General features: G+C 42.9%; 1 protein-coding gene and 1 long non-coding RNA gene across 2 annotated transcripts; one reads left to right on the top strand and one right to left on the bottom strand.

Annotated features, from left to right (window-relative positions):
* Positions 1-758: 758 nt before the first annotated feature.
* On the top strand, positions 759-12,779 carry LOC130594488 (uncharacterized). The gene is made up of 3 exons (XR_008971098.1): positions 759-893; positions 9,287-9,500; positions 12,687-12,779. It is a non-coding gene; the product is annotated as an uncharacterized LOC130594488 (long non-coding RNA).
* Positions 12,780-15,315: 2,536 nt separating this feature from the next.
* Positions 15,316-17,269, bottom strand: LOC130594482 (protein shisa-1-like). Its single transcript, XM_057400381.1, has 2 exons — positions 16,767-17,269; positions 15,316-16,074 (listed from the first exon to the last, which is right to left on the bottom strand). The coding sequence occupies exons 1-2, from the start codon at positions 17,035-17,037 to the stop codon at positions 15,584-15,586; spliced, it is 762 nt and encodes a 253-aa protein (XP_057256364.1). The 5' UTR covers positions 17,038-17,269; the 3' UTR covers positions 15,316-15,583.
* Between the last annotated feature and the right edge of the window lie 612 nt (positions 17,270-17,881).

Raw genomic sequence — 17,881 nt, 5'->3', positions numbered from 1 at the left:
TGGGCTTTCAGCTGGATAAATATTTTTGCTTACTGTGGGTCCTGACATGGTGGTAAATAGCAAACATCCTACCTTGACATGTTTGGGTGTATTTCAATGCAAACTGCAGATGCAGATTGCAGATATCGATGTGAGTCCTTTCCGAGTTGGGCACTTGTGCATTATTCCTCAGCGCTTCTGAGCAGTAATGCATTCCCTTAGATAGTCATGTTGTTGGGTTTTTTTCCTGCACATGACATTAATGAACATGAAAAAAGAAAACTTAGAAACCCATAGAGTAAATGTTCAATATTTTCTTCATTTTCTTCTCTCCTTTTACTATTTTTGCTTAACGATTACCCTGTGGACCATCCTGATGAATTCCCAGTGAGTTGCCGTGGGAAGAGTGTTCAAAGGAAAAGGCAAAGTCATCAAGACACTTTCAGCGGATCGATATTAGACTTATTAATCATTTTCCTTCAGTAATAGATTGGCTCTTTGGGGAATCTTTCAGAATTTGCTTCAGACTGATGAGTTGTTTTGACAGTTCAGAAAATGCCTTAATTTAGAAACTGCAGCTTTTCATGTTGCTGCTCTGTTTAACCCGTCATAGATCCATCTGTTGTAAACACACAGTATTTATTCATTCCTGGGTAGTTTCTGTGATATCAGTTTTGTGGTATTGAAGTGTCCTACACATGCTGTAAGTCATATTAGCAAGGCTCTTTCTGCTCTTCTAATTCTTTATTGATGGAATACCATTTCTACTGCAGAAGGTGAACTAGTTTGTTCAGAGGACATTGCTTCGAGATCTTTATAATCTCCTCTGGAGGCAGGCTTAATTCTGAGGAATCTTGTGGTCCTGGAAGAAGGAACATCAATATCGCTCTGAGCATTTCCTCACTGGTGAGGAGGTGAGTTGTTTCAGGTGGTTGTGTTTTTGAAGGAAGAACTTCTGACTTCGTTTTCTGGCACTGTTTGATAATGCAGAAAGTGGACACAAATCTGAAGTTTGGCAACCAGTTTGTGCCACTTCCTGTCTGTGTATGTGTGGAGATGACGTTAGTCTAAGAGAGATCTTCTCAATAAATACAGCCTCTATAACCTTAGGTAGTGATTTGCATTGTATTGGTGAAGCTCTCAGATTCTTAACAGTAGTTCACTTGAAGCATGGCTGCTGTTCCCAGCTCCTGTGGGACAGATAGCTAGAGGTGATCACACAAACCACTTGGTACTTTGTGGAATGTTCCCCAAAACTGTGTGTTGAATAATGCTGCAGCTATTAAGGAAATTTATCCTTTCCTTCTGTGTGTGCTGCTTATAAAGAAAACACAACTGTGAAACTGTTAACTCTGAAGTCCCATTAACAGAATGGACTCATGTAGGTAAATTTTGGTGGGCTTGTTTTGGTCTCCAATTATTCCAGTCTGATAAGAGTTCATATGAAGCATATCAGCATGCATGTCCCTAAGATATCTTTAAAAAACAACTAAGTATACAAATGGGAACACATTCTGCACTGACTCATCATACAATTTTGAAGAACATTCAAAACATCAATTACTCTCAAAAGAGATGTAAAATAAGTATTAGTGCTGCCACACTATAGGTAGGAAATCAAAGGCATGAAGAGTAAATGACTCCTTGAAGGTCAGACAGAATGACAGCAGAGATTCCTGGATTCTAATCATGGCACTTCTTGCTGTGACAAGATGCATCATCTTATCATGATGATTTTCTTTATTATCCTTTGATAATGCAAAGTTGTCTACTTGGTTATGTTACCATTTAGAGTGAATCATCATATCATGACATTCTTAAGTGCAAGATCAGAACTTTCAAAGTCCTGTGTTTTTTCCCCAACTTTAATAAGCTCACTGATGGGTATTTATGAAATAGTTATGCACCTTTTGAGTTGCTGAGCCACCTACAGAGGGAGAAGATAGATAGTAGGAAGCTGACATTGACTTTGGCAGACAGGCTAAATGCTGACATGCACAGGGGACTTCCAGTGCCTATGTATGAAAGAGGATTTTCAGTGTGAAGTGTCTCACAAGTACTGTCAAATGCAGTTAATGTCTCGTTATGTGAACTAGATTTATTCTCTCTGTTTTAGAAGCTTCAACATAGGCAGACTTAATCCATTACATGTGATATCACAGTGATCTTTGCTGGTGGAGTTGGGGATGGGGAGCTCCTGATAATAGAAAAGAAAGGGAAAAGCAAAAATAGTGTCTTTAGTTTTGATGCAGACATCTGAAGGCTCTGTGTCCACTTGGGATAATGGAGAAAGATGAGTCCGATTCCTTTTGACTCCATAGGTGTGCTTGAGCCACATTGCCAGATCTGCATGCTCCCCAACCTTCCTTTCTGTGAGAGTTGCTGGCTCTAGTGATCTAGTGATCACAAGTGCCCATGAACCTTCCTGAGCTTCTGAGCTTCCTTCAGGTAGCTTGAGAATCAGAAATACACCAGAGCAATGGACTTGGCTCAGCCCTATATGTACTCCTGAGGAAACCATTCTCCCCCATGCCAGTAGAGCAAGTCTCCAGCAGAAAATTAACTTGATGATCTGATTGTAATTAGTTTCTTGATTTAATGGCAGTAATATTACTTTCACAATGGTTGTCATTGCGCCAGCTAGTAGGAATAATAGAATTGGTTCCCTTAAAGGCCCCTTTATGATGCATCCTCTGTTGAATCTTAAGCAAGAACAAGGAGCCTGTGGTTGTTTCAAAATGACAAGATTTCTGTGGTTAAAAGTGTCAGGCTATCCTGCCTGAGATCGGTGCCTGGGAATTGCCAGTATAAAAAAATGAACACTCATAAAGTTAAAATATAGTTTGAATTGATTCCATTTCATTCTGAGATTATGTTTTTCTTTCGCTGCTAATTTAGACACCTGGAAGTTAAAGTCCTCATAAAATTGGAAGCAGGGAAACAAAATCTTTAAAGAAATTAAACAGCATGGGATGGGATGTGTTTACACCAGTATAAAACCAGAATGACTCCACAGGAGATAATTAAAAGCAACTGAAACAAATGGACTGATCTTAATATCCTAATGGGCAAAGTGTCATTAAAGTATCATTCTATTTTGATTACCTCAACTCCATATGCTTTCCAAAACTACACTTAAGATGGAGAGCTATGAAAACTTCTAGCCTTCTTTAGTTTCCTTTTAAACTTGCATGAATTTAGCTCTCCACAGCTAAATTCCCTATTTATTTAGCTCTCCGCAGCTAGATGAGAATTGGATTAAGTGTCTTCACATTGCAGTGTGTTTTGAACTGTGGACTTGAGAGCCTGGCAAACTTTGCTTGGAAACCCATCCTGCTCACAAATGGATCTCCTGAGTCATAACCCTCTGTTCAAAGAGTATCCAAATACTCTGAATAGAGGAGGAGTGTGGGGCTACCTGGCAGGCCTGTGGCTCAGGTGAGGTGCCTGGAAAGGAAGTCAAGGTGTATCAAGTCTGAAGAGGTATGGTACAGAAGGGTTGAACTTGATTTGGTGCAAGGCAGGTTTTGTTCCTCTCATCTGCACAATCCATAGATGTATTCAGCAGTGAAAAGTTATCTACCCAGAAGAGCCAAGGTTTTGCCTTGTCTGTCAGCTCCCTGTCAAGCTTTGTTCCCTTAAGAACGTATCTACATCCACCCTTCCTTTGTCCTCGTTAAGTGGAATTTTCCGTTATTATTACTTGCTTCTATTTACCTTTATAAATTCCTTAAACTAAGGAAGACTTACAGCTATGAGGGCTTGAGCTTTCAAATTCTTCATTGCTAGAACACCTGCTAGAACTCCTGTGATAGCTCAGCTTAAAAGACTCTGCTGGGTTCTTCCTGAATTGTGAGAAGTACATTTATAGTGCTCTTTCAGTTATAAATAATAATAATAATATAGACTCTGATCTGCTGCATCCTTATTTATGTATTAAGCTGTGTGTATGTATGCAGCCCTTGGGAATTGTTTATGAAATAAGGGCCACGTTGATACAATATTGTATTTTTGTGTTTATCATTAAATATTTAAAGCAAAATAAGCATAAAAAATGGGTGGAAGATGCATTTTGAATGGAGATTGTGATGAAAATATGGAACAGGGAAATGTGTTGCACTGGAATGTGCTGCTGGTTTCAATCAACAGATGACGTTTAAAGATGTATTTCTGTTCTATCAGGAACCTGTACCCAAATGTTCTGAAAGATTGACAGATTCTGAATGTGTTTAGATAATGTATGGCCACAGAGACACAGACTTTGTAAGAGTGAAGAGGTTTTCTGTTTGCAATGCTCTGTTATAACCAGCTGAAGCATCTCTGACAATGTATTACTCTACAGTGCAGATCAACAAAGAACAAATCATTGTCAGAGCAGAGCCTCAGATATTAAAGCTATAATTCAGCCCCAAAGTTGACAGAGGAAGATGGGGCAGTGACACTGTGGCACCATCAGCCTGTAACAGAAACTGTTTCTTGTGTGTAAATGTACTCTGCCTGAATACAATTGCTTGTCCTTACAACAGGGTCTTACTGTCATTTTGGTCCTTTGCAGCATCAGGGAATGTTAAACACAAGAGCAAGCTTGAATCTGAAACCAAAAGACATCTAGATAAGGTGACCTTGATCTAGGCTGATAGAATCCAGGAGTTACAGGAGCTTTATTAGAAACTTAAAAGCTAGGCTTTATTCCTTAAACTTGAGGCATAAAATTTATTTTTTTCTCTCCCAAGTAAATGAGACCCGTTACCCAGGGAAACTAAGAGCATTGTGTGGAGCATCATGTGTTAGATGTGTGACTGCATCCTGCTTGGAGCAGCAATGCTGAGCAATGGAATTGTTCAGTGACATGAAGTGAGGAGCACAGTATCCCTGTGCCTTCTGCCCTTTCCCTTCCACCCACCTTTCCATGTGTCAGAGGTCTTTGCAATCTACTCCGAATCGAACTTCTCCCTAAAGCACCAAGTAACCTTCCTCGGACCGAAGTTGCCACTGGCAACAGTAGCCTCTACAAACAGATTGCAGTGAATGATATTTGCTATACTTCTTCCAAAGAAACTTTGTCTTCCAGAAGGAACTGAAGCACAAGCAGTGCTGTTAGCCATGTGAAACCCAGCCTGCCTCTGCTTCCTTTATGGATATATCATGCTATGAGGGTTCTGCTCAGCTACCTGAAAACATTCAGCAAGAGCAGCCTCAACATTTGGTTTCCCTCTCTGATTCATTTAAGAAGAAAACCCACCTTGTCTCCCTCAGCTGCTCTTTGGATGATGATGATGACAGTGAGCAGGCATAAGATGCTCCAAGCATTGTAATCGTGACGATGTCTGGGGAGCTGAGTTAGTGTTAAGGATTACTTCTATCTATTTTATCCATTATTCTATCTATAAGAATGGGAAGGTTTTTATTATATTAGTTGTGTTTGTCACAAACAAAGAATACTCTGCTCACTGTGATAAACCTGAAGCAATCTTAAATAATGGACTGAACCTGCATTTTGAAGGGGGAGAATCCACTTTAATTGTTCAGGCATTAGAGAAACACAAAGGTTGCTATTCGTTACTGTGGTTGGGTTTCACAGCACATAAATGCTTTCTTTGGTTGGGATTTTTCGTCCTGATGATAAAGCTTCCTTTTTAAGCAGAATTTCTCTCTAACCCTGCATATCCCCTGGGGAGATTTCAGCTTCTTGCCTACTTGATAATGTGAAGATGTTTGCATTTATAAACAGATGACTAAGGTGGCTGGATGTTGTATTGAGATTTAGTAGTTGTTATTAGGGCTTGTGTTCCTGCAGACCCGGGATGGGAATGTTAATCACTGCAAGGCAGAGTTATGAGCTTCTGATACAATAACAAGTATTTGCACTTATGTGGGCTGGAGCCTCCTGAGAGATCTAAAATTCATCTCAGCCTGTTGGTAAACATGCTTTCCAGGTCGCACCTTGTCTCTCAGGATCCTTCTCTGCAGGAACTCGGGTGCTTTAACATCACCTTGCTAGCCCCAAGAGAGCTGATGATTAGTGCAGAGATGAGGGGGGATCTGTGGAACCTTTTCAGGCCCTGCTCTCCAGGTTTCAGGAATAATCTGATCTTTGGGATGAAGTTTTTCCAGACAAGCTTTCTTGCTTTCTCCTCCTCTCCTCGCTCACACGACATAATGGCTGGAAAAGACTTCTGCTGGACAAAGGTGGCAAGATCAGGTTCTGTACATCTTGGTCTTGTCATTATGCTGTGACAGAGCAGCTCTTGCTGTGAGGTCTGAACAAGTTAATTACTTGATGGTGAAGAGCTAGTGTACAAATGCTGTGTGTCCACACACAAGGATGTGCTACTCAGGGCAGTAGGTAAGGAGTGGGAGCTCACAGCTGTGCTGTTCCCTATTTTGCCTTCTCTCCAGGGCTGTCCCTGCTCATCATGTCATTATTCTGATAGCAGAGCTTGTGACTGCTGGGCCATATGCTTCTTACATGGAAGCTGTGGTAGATTTCTTCCTGTTTCCTTTCTGTTCACTGTAACATGGCTGAGAGCCAGTTGTGTTTGTCCTTTTTCTTCTGGTGTATGGAAGGATGCTCTAAGTGTTAAATTAGATTACACCTGAGCAGAATTATAACTGTTGAAAAAGCACTGAAGAGAATGTCTGTCCCCACATGTGCAGTTAACACCTCTAGAGATCAAGAAGGTAAGAAACACCCTTGTCCTCAACAGAACTCCGGGCCATTTTCTTTGCATAGCAGCAATAAAAGTGATGACCACTCCCTGCTGACCAGGGGCAAGAGAGACCTGCAGCTCTGTTCCTTACATCTGGGAAGGAGCAATGAGCACTGTGCATTCATCAGGTTGGAAGCTCTTTAACTGGGAGGTGTAGAATTCTATTAGCATTTTAGATGAACTCTGGAGCTCTTACAGATTTGCATTCCTACATGCACACACTGGCACAGAAATGCTAAAGTATCTTCTATTTTCAGCAGCAGAGAGCTAACCTCTGGTAAGCAAAGCACTAGGGAACAGAGGCACTGCTTGGAATAGATTAACTCCCAGCCACAGAGAAACACCATTTGGATTTTTCTTGCAGGAGATACTATGCTCTGGTTCTTCAAACCCCAGAGCATGAACAAAACTTAAATTATTAAGGCAAATAGCTTAGGGAGTTTCAAATAAGGATTAGACAATTACATGAGTACGAAAAGGCAGGATAAAAAGGGCTGTTAAGTTGCCTGCATCTAGTTATGAATTCATCACCAGGATACAGGTAAGATCCCCAAAGCATTGCCACCAAGGAGCAGGTGTCTGTATGAGCAGTGCTCTCTCTCGGAGCAGTGACTTTGGGTGTATTTCTAGGTTACTAACTAGAGACAATTTAAAGAGACCTTGTTTTTCAGGAGGTGGTGGTTTTGCTGTTTCCTACACTCACATTCCTATATTACGTGAAGAGAGGACTCCTAAAATAGCTAAATGCTTTTGAATACCTGTTTCCTATGAGACAAGAAGCAAATTGTTAATCCCCTGGGACTGATCTGAGCTCAGAATAGATTGTTCTTGTTCTTCTGTTTCAAATTCTGCCTAATATATATAGTACTAATTCCCTAACAGCAAAAGGGAAAGGGAACCTGGAGCCCTTCAGGCAGCACTGTGCACGTGTTACATGCTACAAAACCAGGAGGAAGAGTTTCACCTTTATCTCTAGCCTTACCCCAACTTCCTCACATAGTGAAATAGCAAGCTACTCTTCTGAGGTGGGCAAAGGGAATGCAGATCTCTGGGGGTTAAGCATGATAGGAGCTTAACTTGCAGGTCTTGGCTCACCTTCCAGAGGTTTCTGTGTCTTTGCATTGACTGGAGAGAGAGCAAAGCAGGCTGAATGACTAACTGCAGTCCATCAATGCAAAGGTTCTGCCCTTCTCTCATGTCTAACTGCTTCTCCCAGCTCTGCTCTCTCTTAATCGTGCCAGTCCAGCTCTTTTTTGGGACCCTGCTGGAATACATCTCAGAGTCTTTTAAGGATGTTACCCAAACATGCCTGGCTTCACGTGAGTCTGTTTTCCTCTTCGAAGTGAGAGCTTATATTGAAACAAATACGTAGCTTTCTGGCCTTTCCACAGATATCCTCTGAAGCTACTCAGATCCTTAGTAGGCAAAAATAGCCTTCTGCTTCCTAAAATGGGGATACTCTCCCAATAAATAGGGGATACATTTCCATTAGCTTATGTCATTACAGGACTCCTGATGCATATATGAGCAGTTTTGATTCTTTCCAGTAGAAAGCAGCAATGCACATATCCACTGCAGTGAGGATGAAGCTGTTCCCTCTGTGTCTTGTGAAATTACAGTTACTGAGAGGATAAACCCAGAAGAATGGCTTTAGATAAATCTTTATCTAAACTATCAACCAAGAGTTTCTCTCTCACTCTGTCTCTCATTTCATAGACCATTGATCAATATTCCCATGCAACCATCTTTTAATAGCAAAGGAAGATTTCCTCCTAGGCAAGAGGAAAATAAATGAAATGCTTATTTGCTGGGACAGATCATCTGGAGCAGGGAAATCAGTTGGGATAGTTTATTCCACAGAAGAAGCAGGGGCACAATGAGAAAGTATTGTTTCTAACCCAGGAGGCAGATCACACCTTGTTTGGCAAAACCCTTGGTACACAAAGGACCTCTGCTTATATTTGTGGTTGTTATCACCTGGAGAAGCCTCTGTGTAACTCAGGGTTGCTGGTATCTTTGATCCTGAATTCTTCTGTGATTGAAACACAGTAATCATGTGTGATTTATCTCTGCATAATAGATGCCAAGTATCGAATGGATCAGTGCATCCTTGAGCAGTGAGAGTGCCTGTGACAGGGACTGATGGAATTTGCCCTTCCCTTTAAATGCTGTCCAGCATTCCCCATCACAAGCTGTTAGTGTTCCCAAAGAATGCTGCTCACCTGGCTGCACAGAACATCTCTGCTCTATTTACTAGAGGACTCTGATGCATACACCACTTCTTGCTCTCTCACCTTCCTTCCTTTGCATCGTTGCAATTGAATTTATCTTCAGGTACAACATGAATTTGATAGCGAGAGAATGGGAATGAAATACACAGAGAAATTAAAACACTTTTTGACCAAGTTAAATGAAAATTGTTCCTAAAACCATCCCCAAAGCACAAAATGTTCCTGCTTTTATCTACAGATTATTTTTGAAGACACAGGAATAAATGTAGCAGTTCATTTTTGTATCTGAGAGGCAAGGAGGTTTCCCTGGAAATAACATGAGTTATTCTAAATCAGGCTGTCTTTTCTTCACCATTTGTCTCCAAGCCTCTGGAATGACAGGATCACAGCAGCAGGAGATGGAGAGATTTTGGAATACTTTTCTTCCTGATTAGGCCAAGAGCTTATGCAAAGAGCATTCTTCCAGGGGAAATAAGTATGTGGGTTTTACATCAAAGTCAGCTCAAGATCTGTACTGAAATGGGAAATTCAAAATCAGGAGATGAGGGAACAGAGAGGAAAAACCCAGCAACTTACAAAGGTGAGCTGATTGCTGGAGAGACCAGCACAGCACAGTCTATAACTTGACTGCTGTATTGTTTCCTACTTAAGTGCTCCTTCCTAATCTTCCCCAGTACCTTTTGAATCCACCGATCAAGTCATGGGTATGTGATAGAGGAGATGAGACCTCAAAGATTTGAAGTTCCTACAAGATTCACGAAAACCCATAGTCAGGTGGAAGAGACAAACCCTGTTAATACTCCCATGGAGAGGGGGTTTATAGGACTCCCCCAGTGTGACCTACTGCGGAGCCTTGGGAGAGCATCACTCGTTTGTCACCTTACCAGGCATCAGAGTCCATAGACATGAGGCAATTCCAGAGGAGGCCAAGCTTCAGTAGTTCCTGCTGCTACAGAACCACCTTTAGGTGGGTTTGTTACACTGAGAGACAAACCATTATGTTTTCACACATACACGACCACAAACTTGCATCCTTAATGGCTTGCGTGAAGAAGCCAAACAAAAACTGCATTAAAATGAGACCCCCATTAGAAGTGGGATAATGTTGTGGCCCCTGTGCCCAGTTTTAGTGAGCAGAACCCAGATGGGCTTTTGCAGACGGGGGTCCTCTGACATTAAAAATAGTGCAGAAAACCCCCACATGTGCAGAGTACACTGCAAGTTGAATTCTGCATCATGGATTCTGCTGAGGGCAGAACTGAATCCCAATATCTCCAACTGTCAAAATGCATTTGGCTCAGTTATCCTTTTGCCTAAAGACCCAGAGAAACCAAGAAATTCAGCTGCAATCCATGGAAGTAATAAAGGGACATACATCTCCTCTCCCGTCTGCTTTAATGCCAGACTTCCTGGCATTCCTGCATTATTCAGAATCCTGATGCTGAGTGTCTTAGCAAGCAATTCCTTTCCCTTATGGAAACTCAGTAAGAAAATACCCTGTGTGGCTGTTCCAGAGCTTGATGTGTTCTTAGAAGTCATTTTACTGGTACAGGTACAACTGCATCTACAGTAGGAGCATGTCAGTTCAGGGCAGCAGTATGCCTGTATTTGGGAAATGTTGCTGGAGCTGAGTGCCCACAGGCCAGGACCTGGTCTTGTGCAGTGCTGGTTATCATGACATCCGGAGCCAGAACCAGCTTTCTCAGGCTCTGACAGAGTAAACATGAATAAAGTGAAATGATGGACAGGATTCTGAACTTCAGCTTCACTAAACCCATTTTCACCTTGTTCTTCCAAAGTTTTCCCTAGCAAATTTCCAAAAGGACTGGCCAAACGTACTGTATTACTGTATTTTAATCTGTGCACACACAGGTCTCATACTGAGCCATGTCCTTCATTCATTTGTAAAAGCTTTTCATTTGTCTGGATGCTCTGAACAGGAAGGAACTGAAATAACCAGCAGTTAAAACAGGAGTTAACCACAAACACCAACATGCTGGGGTTTGCTCCTTGTCGTAACCCAGTATCAGGGGACAGGTATTGCTCCCTGGCATGACATACCTCTCCTGTCCCTGTTTCTGATAAATGGGAGATGGCAGTCCCATGATAGAAGAACTACATGGAAAGCTTTTCTCAGTAAAATAATGACTGTTAAGGGCTTAAGAGAGAAAACAACATTATTCCATGCAAATAATTCTAGCAAAATCCATGCACAAAGCAATATGAAAGCATGCAGGCAGCTGGTGTACAGGCCGCCATATCCAGCTCCATGCCATGTTTCCTGGGGAAGGAAAACCATTCCCAGTTTCATCACCTAAGCAGCCACTACCTGATTTCCCAGCTGTCAGGAGGCATGTATGATTGGCTGCTGTGCTCCCATCATACATCAGAAGGATGAGGCAGCACCTCCTACAGTGCTCCTGCTCAGCAGAGCTTATTTAGTTTAAAAACCAAGCAGAAGAGATAGTGCCAAGAGTGCTTGGTTACAGCTGCAGCCCCCACAGGTCCTGGAGGGAATGGGGGAGCACAGAAGGATTTTTTGCTATGTTTTTTCCTGGAAACAAGAGACTGCAGCATCTTCCTCTCCTCCACATCAGTGGGGTTTGGTGCAGCAGCACATCCACTCTCATAACAGATGCTATGGCCATGGCTGTGCAGACACATGTACCCAGCCGGGAATTTGTCCATCCCTCCGTGCCCCAATATATGTCAAAACCCTCCAGTCTCATTTTGCTCCATGAACCTCCATAATTGCCATTATGCACCTTTATCAAGACACTGGGATTGCAGCTGGCACTTCCCAGCATGTGGGGCTTTGCTTAGGCACTGCCTTGCAAACTGTGGTAACATCCAATACACCATCAAGTGGTGATGTAAAAACGATAAATAAAAGCTTCAAAGCAATAGAAATACAGTCCATTTTCCACTACAACTTTGAACTTACATTGTAACTACTTCCACTTTGATTTAGGAAGGACCTAAGGAAAAAGTATAACTTCTGTATGAGGAATGTGGCTCCTTGCTTTGAGATCCCACAGAAACCTGTAGTTTTGATGGGCTTTTACATGCTGGTAATTGTTGATCCATTTGCTAGAATACCTGACACTGAAGAATAGCAAATCAGTGTAGCTGTGCTTGAAGGGGGTTCCTGTTTCAGTTCACAGTTGAATTGACTTGATTGGAATGATTATCCTTGGCATAAACATGAAAACCCATCCCATACAGCAGCCATAAAAGTCACTTCTGGGTTTACGTTTAAAACGCTGCAGCTCTGCTGATAAAAGCAAGTCTGTCACTTAATGCAGGGCAAATATCCATCATTATTCTGAGCCAAAGAAATCCATTCTACTGCTAATACCAATAGTGGAATAATCTAAGTTATGGAGCTAGGGCTGCTGGAATCTTTTTACAGTTCTGCCAGTACAGTGTGGCCTTGGAAAAGGGAAATACAACTCTGTAGCTTAGTTTCCCCCAAGGAAAGCTGGAGATACCTGTTCAGAAAGGGGGGTTGCTTTTATTCAGTACTTGACAAATCATGATTTATAGCATGAGAAGTAAAAGCTCTTTCAGTTGCTTTGGGGTTATTTTCTAGTAGCACAGAGGGGATTGATCAATGCTGTGCATTGACTGAGTGAATAAAAAGGAGTAAAACAGGGAATATTGTAGAGCCAGGGTATTACATAACACAGGAACCTGCTGTGCTTTGAATTAGTTTGGTTCAATCTGTCCCAAAAATCTTGGCTAAATCCATTTTGGTTTATCTCAGCTCTATTAGGACCAGAATGAAGTTGAAGAAAATCCCACCCACTGTTCAAACCAAGACAACCCCATGCACACACAAACCGCATGGACACAGATCCTCAGGCCTTATGAGGAGCATTTGAGGGCTGAAGCTGTTGTCTTCACCTTTGCAGTTCTTAATTCTTCTTTCTCCCCAAATCCAGAAGGAATACACCAGGAACAATGCAGCTCACCTGTGTCATTACTGAGGGTTAAGGAGCAAAGAGTATAAATCATTTCTTAATGAGAAACTGAGGGGAATAGGGTGGGGGCATCATTAGACAAACAAAGCAAAGGACCCAGCACAATAGATGCTAAGTAGCCCATTAGTCTCTGCTAAGTGCTGCTGCTTGAGTTTACAGCAGGAAAAGCAGTTTAGGGGAGAAAAAAAGGGATTTAGCATGAACATATCCTTTCTATCTAAAGATGTGCTAAACTCTGTAGCAATTCCTCTCAAATTAGTAAAGGGATAGAATTTACATAGAAAGTACTCCGTGGTTTTGCCTTAGTCCCCACAAGAGTTGATCTGCTTTTAATGCAGATGCTGACTGAGCCCGGGGTAATCCCAGTTTACAATGGGCTTGATGGGAGATGTTAAGCATATGGTTCTTTGAAAAACCTCTCTCCAGCCCATGGAGTGCAACAAATCAGTTAGTTCTTGTTTTCTCTTGCACTGTTAAAAGCAATATCGAACCCTTGACATATTTGACCCGGCTTTGTTGTCACAGACATTTGTTAGAACTAATTTAACTATGTAGAAAATGCTGTGGCAGGGATGCAGAAAATCCCAATTATGGCCTTGCCGTGAGTGTCTGCTCAGTTAAGCCCCTTTGCCTCCTTTTTGTTACTGTTGTCTCAGCTCTCCAATTGTGCAATACACAGAGGAGGGTGAGGAAAAGGAGGGTATGCTGGCTCCAAGCAGCCACTAGTCCCACCAGAGAGCAACTAAGGCAGCATTCCCAAAGCCATTTAGCTTTTCTCTTCAGCTCTGATCAACTGTTTCTCCTTTTAATTCTTCAGAGTTCCATGTGAACCTCTTGACCCTTCTCTGGTTGATGGTATCAGGAAGGTTATTTCTCTGCTTTCTTATTTAATTTAAATCTTCATCCTGAAGCTGCCTCCTGGGGAGTTTCATTTGAAGCTGACAGGAGCTCTGTACATGCTGCAGAGTGAGCTTCGGTCTACTGTCAGGTCACATACTACTTTACCTTTCTACTTCAGAACATCCACAGTAGAGAATAGTCATGTTTTAGTAAAGGAAGGACTAGCTGATAAAACTACCTGGTCTCCGTTTATAATGTCTGAGTCTACTAAGCATAAAATAGATCTTCCCAACAGCACAAATGTGATGGGAGTTGGTCTCTATTCCCAGAACATCATTTTTGTCATTTGTCTCTGACCTGACACTATCTTTTGTCATTATCGACTATCAAAATGAGACATTTAACCACATTAAATCCTCCATTCAGCTACAGATTTTCCTAAGCCAACTGCAAACAACAGTTACTTTGTAAAGAGGAAACCACTTTTGAGTGCTATATGCACTCTTAAGTTCAAAGCCTAACTTTAAAACTAGCATCCCAGCTGCTGTGCTGTGTATTGGCACAGTTACCAATAAATCTCAGGGCCCCTTTGCTCACCCTAACAAGGACAACACTTTTGAGTTCAAGTTTTACTTCTGGAAGCCTTAATTTACTATGTTTCAGTACTAAAAGAAGTGTATGACACCAGTCTTGGTATTTTGGGGAAGCTTTTATTTTTAGGACATTCTGTTTTCATGCTTATATTCTTACTCCAAATTTAAGAGAAACTGGCCAAATAAAACTAAGTCACAGCTCTGGATCTGTGAAATCTCCAATTCAAACCCATGGAAGAATCAGGAAGTTACTCAAATACATCACCTTGCCCTTACAAACTGGGATAGATGTGTGCTTAGTATAAGCGTTACGGCAGGATGTACTGCTCACCAGCATCAAGATGGAACATTCTGAAGTAAAATATACATAAACCAGTGTCAAATACATATAGTGTAAGGGCATACAGTTGTTCACAATGTATATTAGTCCTGCTGACTTACAAGAGAAGCTTCTAAGCATCTTTATCAAACCCATCTTTATCAAGCACCATCACCAGGAAAGCTTTGGCATCTACTCATAAGAATTTTAAGCCTCGGCCCCTGCTCCTATTGGTAACCCCTGTGGAGTCCTTTTCCCATGCCTTCACAGTCTCATCATGCAGGTGTCCATGCTGTGAGGAGGTGTTCAAACGCTCCAGCAGGGAGCAGTAAGTATATTTTGACAACTTCTTTCTCTCAGTGTCCTGCTGTGAGGGGATGCTTGCATCTTAACAGGAGTCAAAGCAGGCAGGCTTTTCCTGCATGCACTCAGGAAACTGACTGGAGTCTGGTTTTGTTCTTGTCTTACCCTGTAATCCTTCATCAGTTGTTCAGTTATGTGTAGATGAAGCAGAGTCTTCCTGGTGCTTTCCAGGCTGTCAAGTGTCTACAATGGATAACTCCACTAAGGCATGTCCCTGCCCCAAGTTGCCGAGAAGTGACACAGCTGCAGAAATTGAAACCAAGTCCTCAGCCATGTCAGCTGGACCATGGTGTGTGAGGACCAAAGGAGGGTGAAACTCATTCCTACTGTTCCTTGAGTAGGTATACCAGCCTCAGGATCTTGTCTTTTTCAATAGCATTAAAATAATACATGTTAAAACCCAAGAACCTAAAAGAAGTTCTAACAGGTCATCTTCAGAACTGTAAAAAGCCCAAAATGATGCACTTCCTAATAGCATTAAACATTTTTAAGTCCTCATTTCAGCCCAAAAGAGCTGTTTATAACAGTGAAATGGCATCCAGCTCATGGCTGCTGATGTGTCATCTCAGACATGTGCTCCTGAGTACATCATTTGGTCACTCTGTGCTACCCCAAGAGGAGATGCGTTAGCCCTGTGCCCATAGATTGTTCTTTTAAGGAAGGATGCTGGAGCTGTTACTGCAGTCTGATCTATTCTGTGCATAGCACATGAAGGTTGCAAGAGTTGTCCACTGCCAGGTGGGGGACTTAGGAACCGAACATCTTCAGGCAGCCCAAGAATGGGCAGGGATGGAGGAAGGGATGGAGCCAGAGTCATGGAGATGCTGCTGCTCTGAGGACCATTACTTGGTGAGCTTCTGGTGGCAGAACTGGAACTGGAGAGACGAGAGGGAAGATCAGGTTCGAGTAGCCAAGTCTGGCCAGGTGCAAGTCCACTTTGCTGCTCCTCATCCTGGGATTTTAAGCATTTGCAGCAGCAGATTCCAACGCAGGCTCCACCAACAACAAATGCCACAAATACGGACCCAACAAGAAGGAAGGGCAGGTACACAGGCACTGGAAATGTAAGAGTAACATTAGCCAAGCATTCACCCATGGTGTATTCCGGGTTCTGTTCTTCATTCCTTAAGACATGCATCCACCAGGGAGCAGAGTAATTTTACTCTCAGCTCTTGCTGCAGCAAGGTTAGAAACTGGCAATTGCTACAATAGGTTTGTGTGAAAAAGCCTAAAGCACAGAAGTTTGGACCAGACAGTCCGATAGCATCTGCCACTGATACCCAGGCAAGAGCTGTTCCAGTACTCAAATGTCCCAGCTGCTGAACTAAGGACTTGTAGTGGAGTTTTACAGTTAGCCCTAAAGTTAAATACATTACTTAGAGGCATGCCCATGCTTTAACAGAACAGGTCAGCAGCACACATGCTCTACCAGGAACATAAACATAGAGGTGCTACCAGATTACTTTGTTAGTAGCTGAAAGGTTTTTCTAAGAGAGATGGATAGAAAGGTATTTTGAGTGAAGCCCCAAGTTATTCCCTCTTCTAATGAAGGGAATGAGTGACTCTGGCCCACACAGCACCAAGATGAGCACTGTGCCAGGTGCTCCAGCCCTTTCTGCTGCAGGGGTCACAGCTTGGAGCTCTGAAAGGCAGAGAAAGAGAGGAAGGATCTGGCTGATGCCACCAGGGAAGGGTGCTACGGGAGATGCAAAGAAGGAAGCACATCTGCCGGAGGCACAGCAGCTTACCTGGCACCGGCGGCATGGGGCTGGGCTGCGGCTGGTCACCTGGGCACCGGGCCTGGTCCAGGCGCGCCTCTCTGGAGGAGCAGCAGTAGCGCAGGCTGCAGGTCCCGCAGCACAGCGTGGCCTCGGGTCCATCGTAGCGCTCGGGGCACTGGAAGCCGCGGTGCCAGCGCTGGGGGCTGCCAGCCCAGCCGTGGCAGAACTCCCCTGCCCGCCCCGAGCTGCAGCGCAGGGCCAGCAGCAGCAGCAGAGCACAGAGAGCCCCCGAGACCATGGTGGGTGCTCACCTTCAGCCACTGCCCTGTCTTCTATCCTAGCACAGCGCTCCCAGAGCATCAACTGCCCACCGAGGCCCTACCCAAGCTCCGGTTTCAGGATGTTTTATCTCTTGACCTGTGACCTGCCTCTAATCCCCTCTCTTTACAGTAACAAAGAAAGACCCACTAATTGAAACCCATTTGCAGCTACTCCACCTTCCTCATTTCTTGCCTTCATTCCTGCAGGGTCCTGCTGGAGATGGCACATCTCACACTGTGAGGGCACTCTTGAGCAAAACTAAGGGGTGCAGGACACAGAAAGCCCAGGGTTATCCTGGAATCAAAGCTTCATTCCTTCAGGAGCTTGTCAGTACTGAAATGTCAGAGGTGGGAGGATGGGACTGAGCTGGGGACAAGATGAGGGCAAGTAAAGATATAAAGTTTCCAGAGCAGAAAGAAAATACAGTGATAACCAGCTTCTAGTAGGCTCTAAAGTGTAATTGGTACAAACTGGTATCAAGGTAATTTTTACCTTGTTTAACATGATAATCAATGAGATAGATACAAAAAAGGCTTTAATCTGGAAATGTAGGAAAAATCACTTTTGAAAGGTTTAAGATGGTTCATTTCTGTGGTTGAAAACCAACAGCCTGAAAATATTAAAGCACGACTTCTGCTTTCCCTACACAGAGTGAATCCATTAATTAACAGCATGTTTCAGGGGACAAAATGCCTATTTTAAGATCACGAGAAGGAAAAATCCTACAGTGTTCTAAAGGCCCCACAGCAGCACAGGAGTGTAATGACCTTTTCATCTGTGAAGTGAAAATAAACCCAGACTATCTGCAGTCTCTCTTAGTC

Source organism: Pezoporus wallicus, unplaced genomic scaffold (genome assembly GCF_028554395.1).
Source record: "Pezoporus wallicus isolate ANWC-B61680 ecotype Strahan unplaced genomic scaffold, APGP_CSIRO_Pwel_v1 contig_8803, whole genome shotgun sequence".
Lineage (NCBI taxonomy): Eukaryota > Metazoa > Chordata > Aves > Psittaciformes > Psittacidae > Pezoporus > Pezoporus wallicus.
The sequence above is the reverse complement of the archived record's forward strand: the minus strand, read 5'-3'. Positions and strand labels throughout refer to the sequence as shown.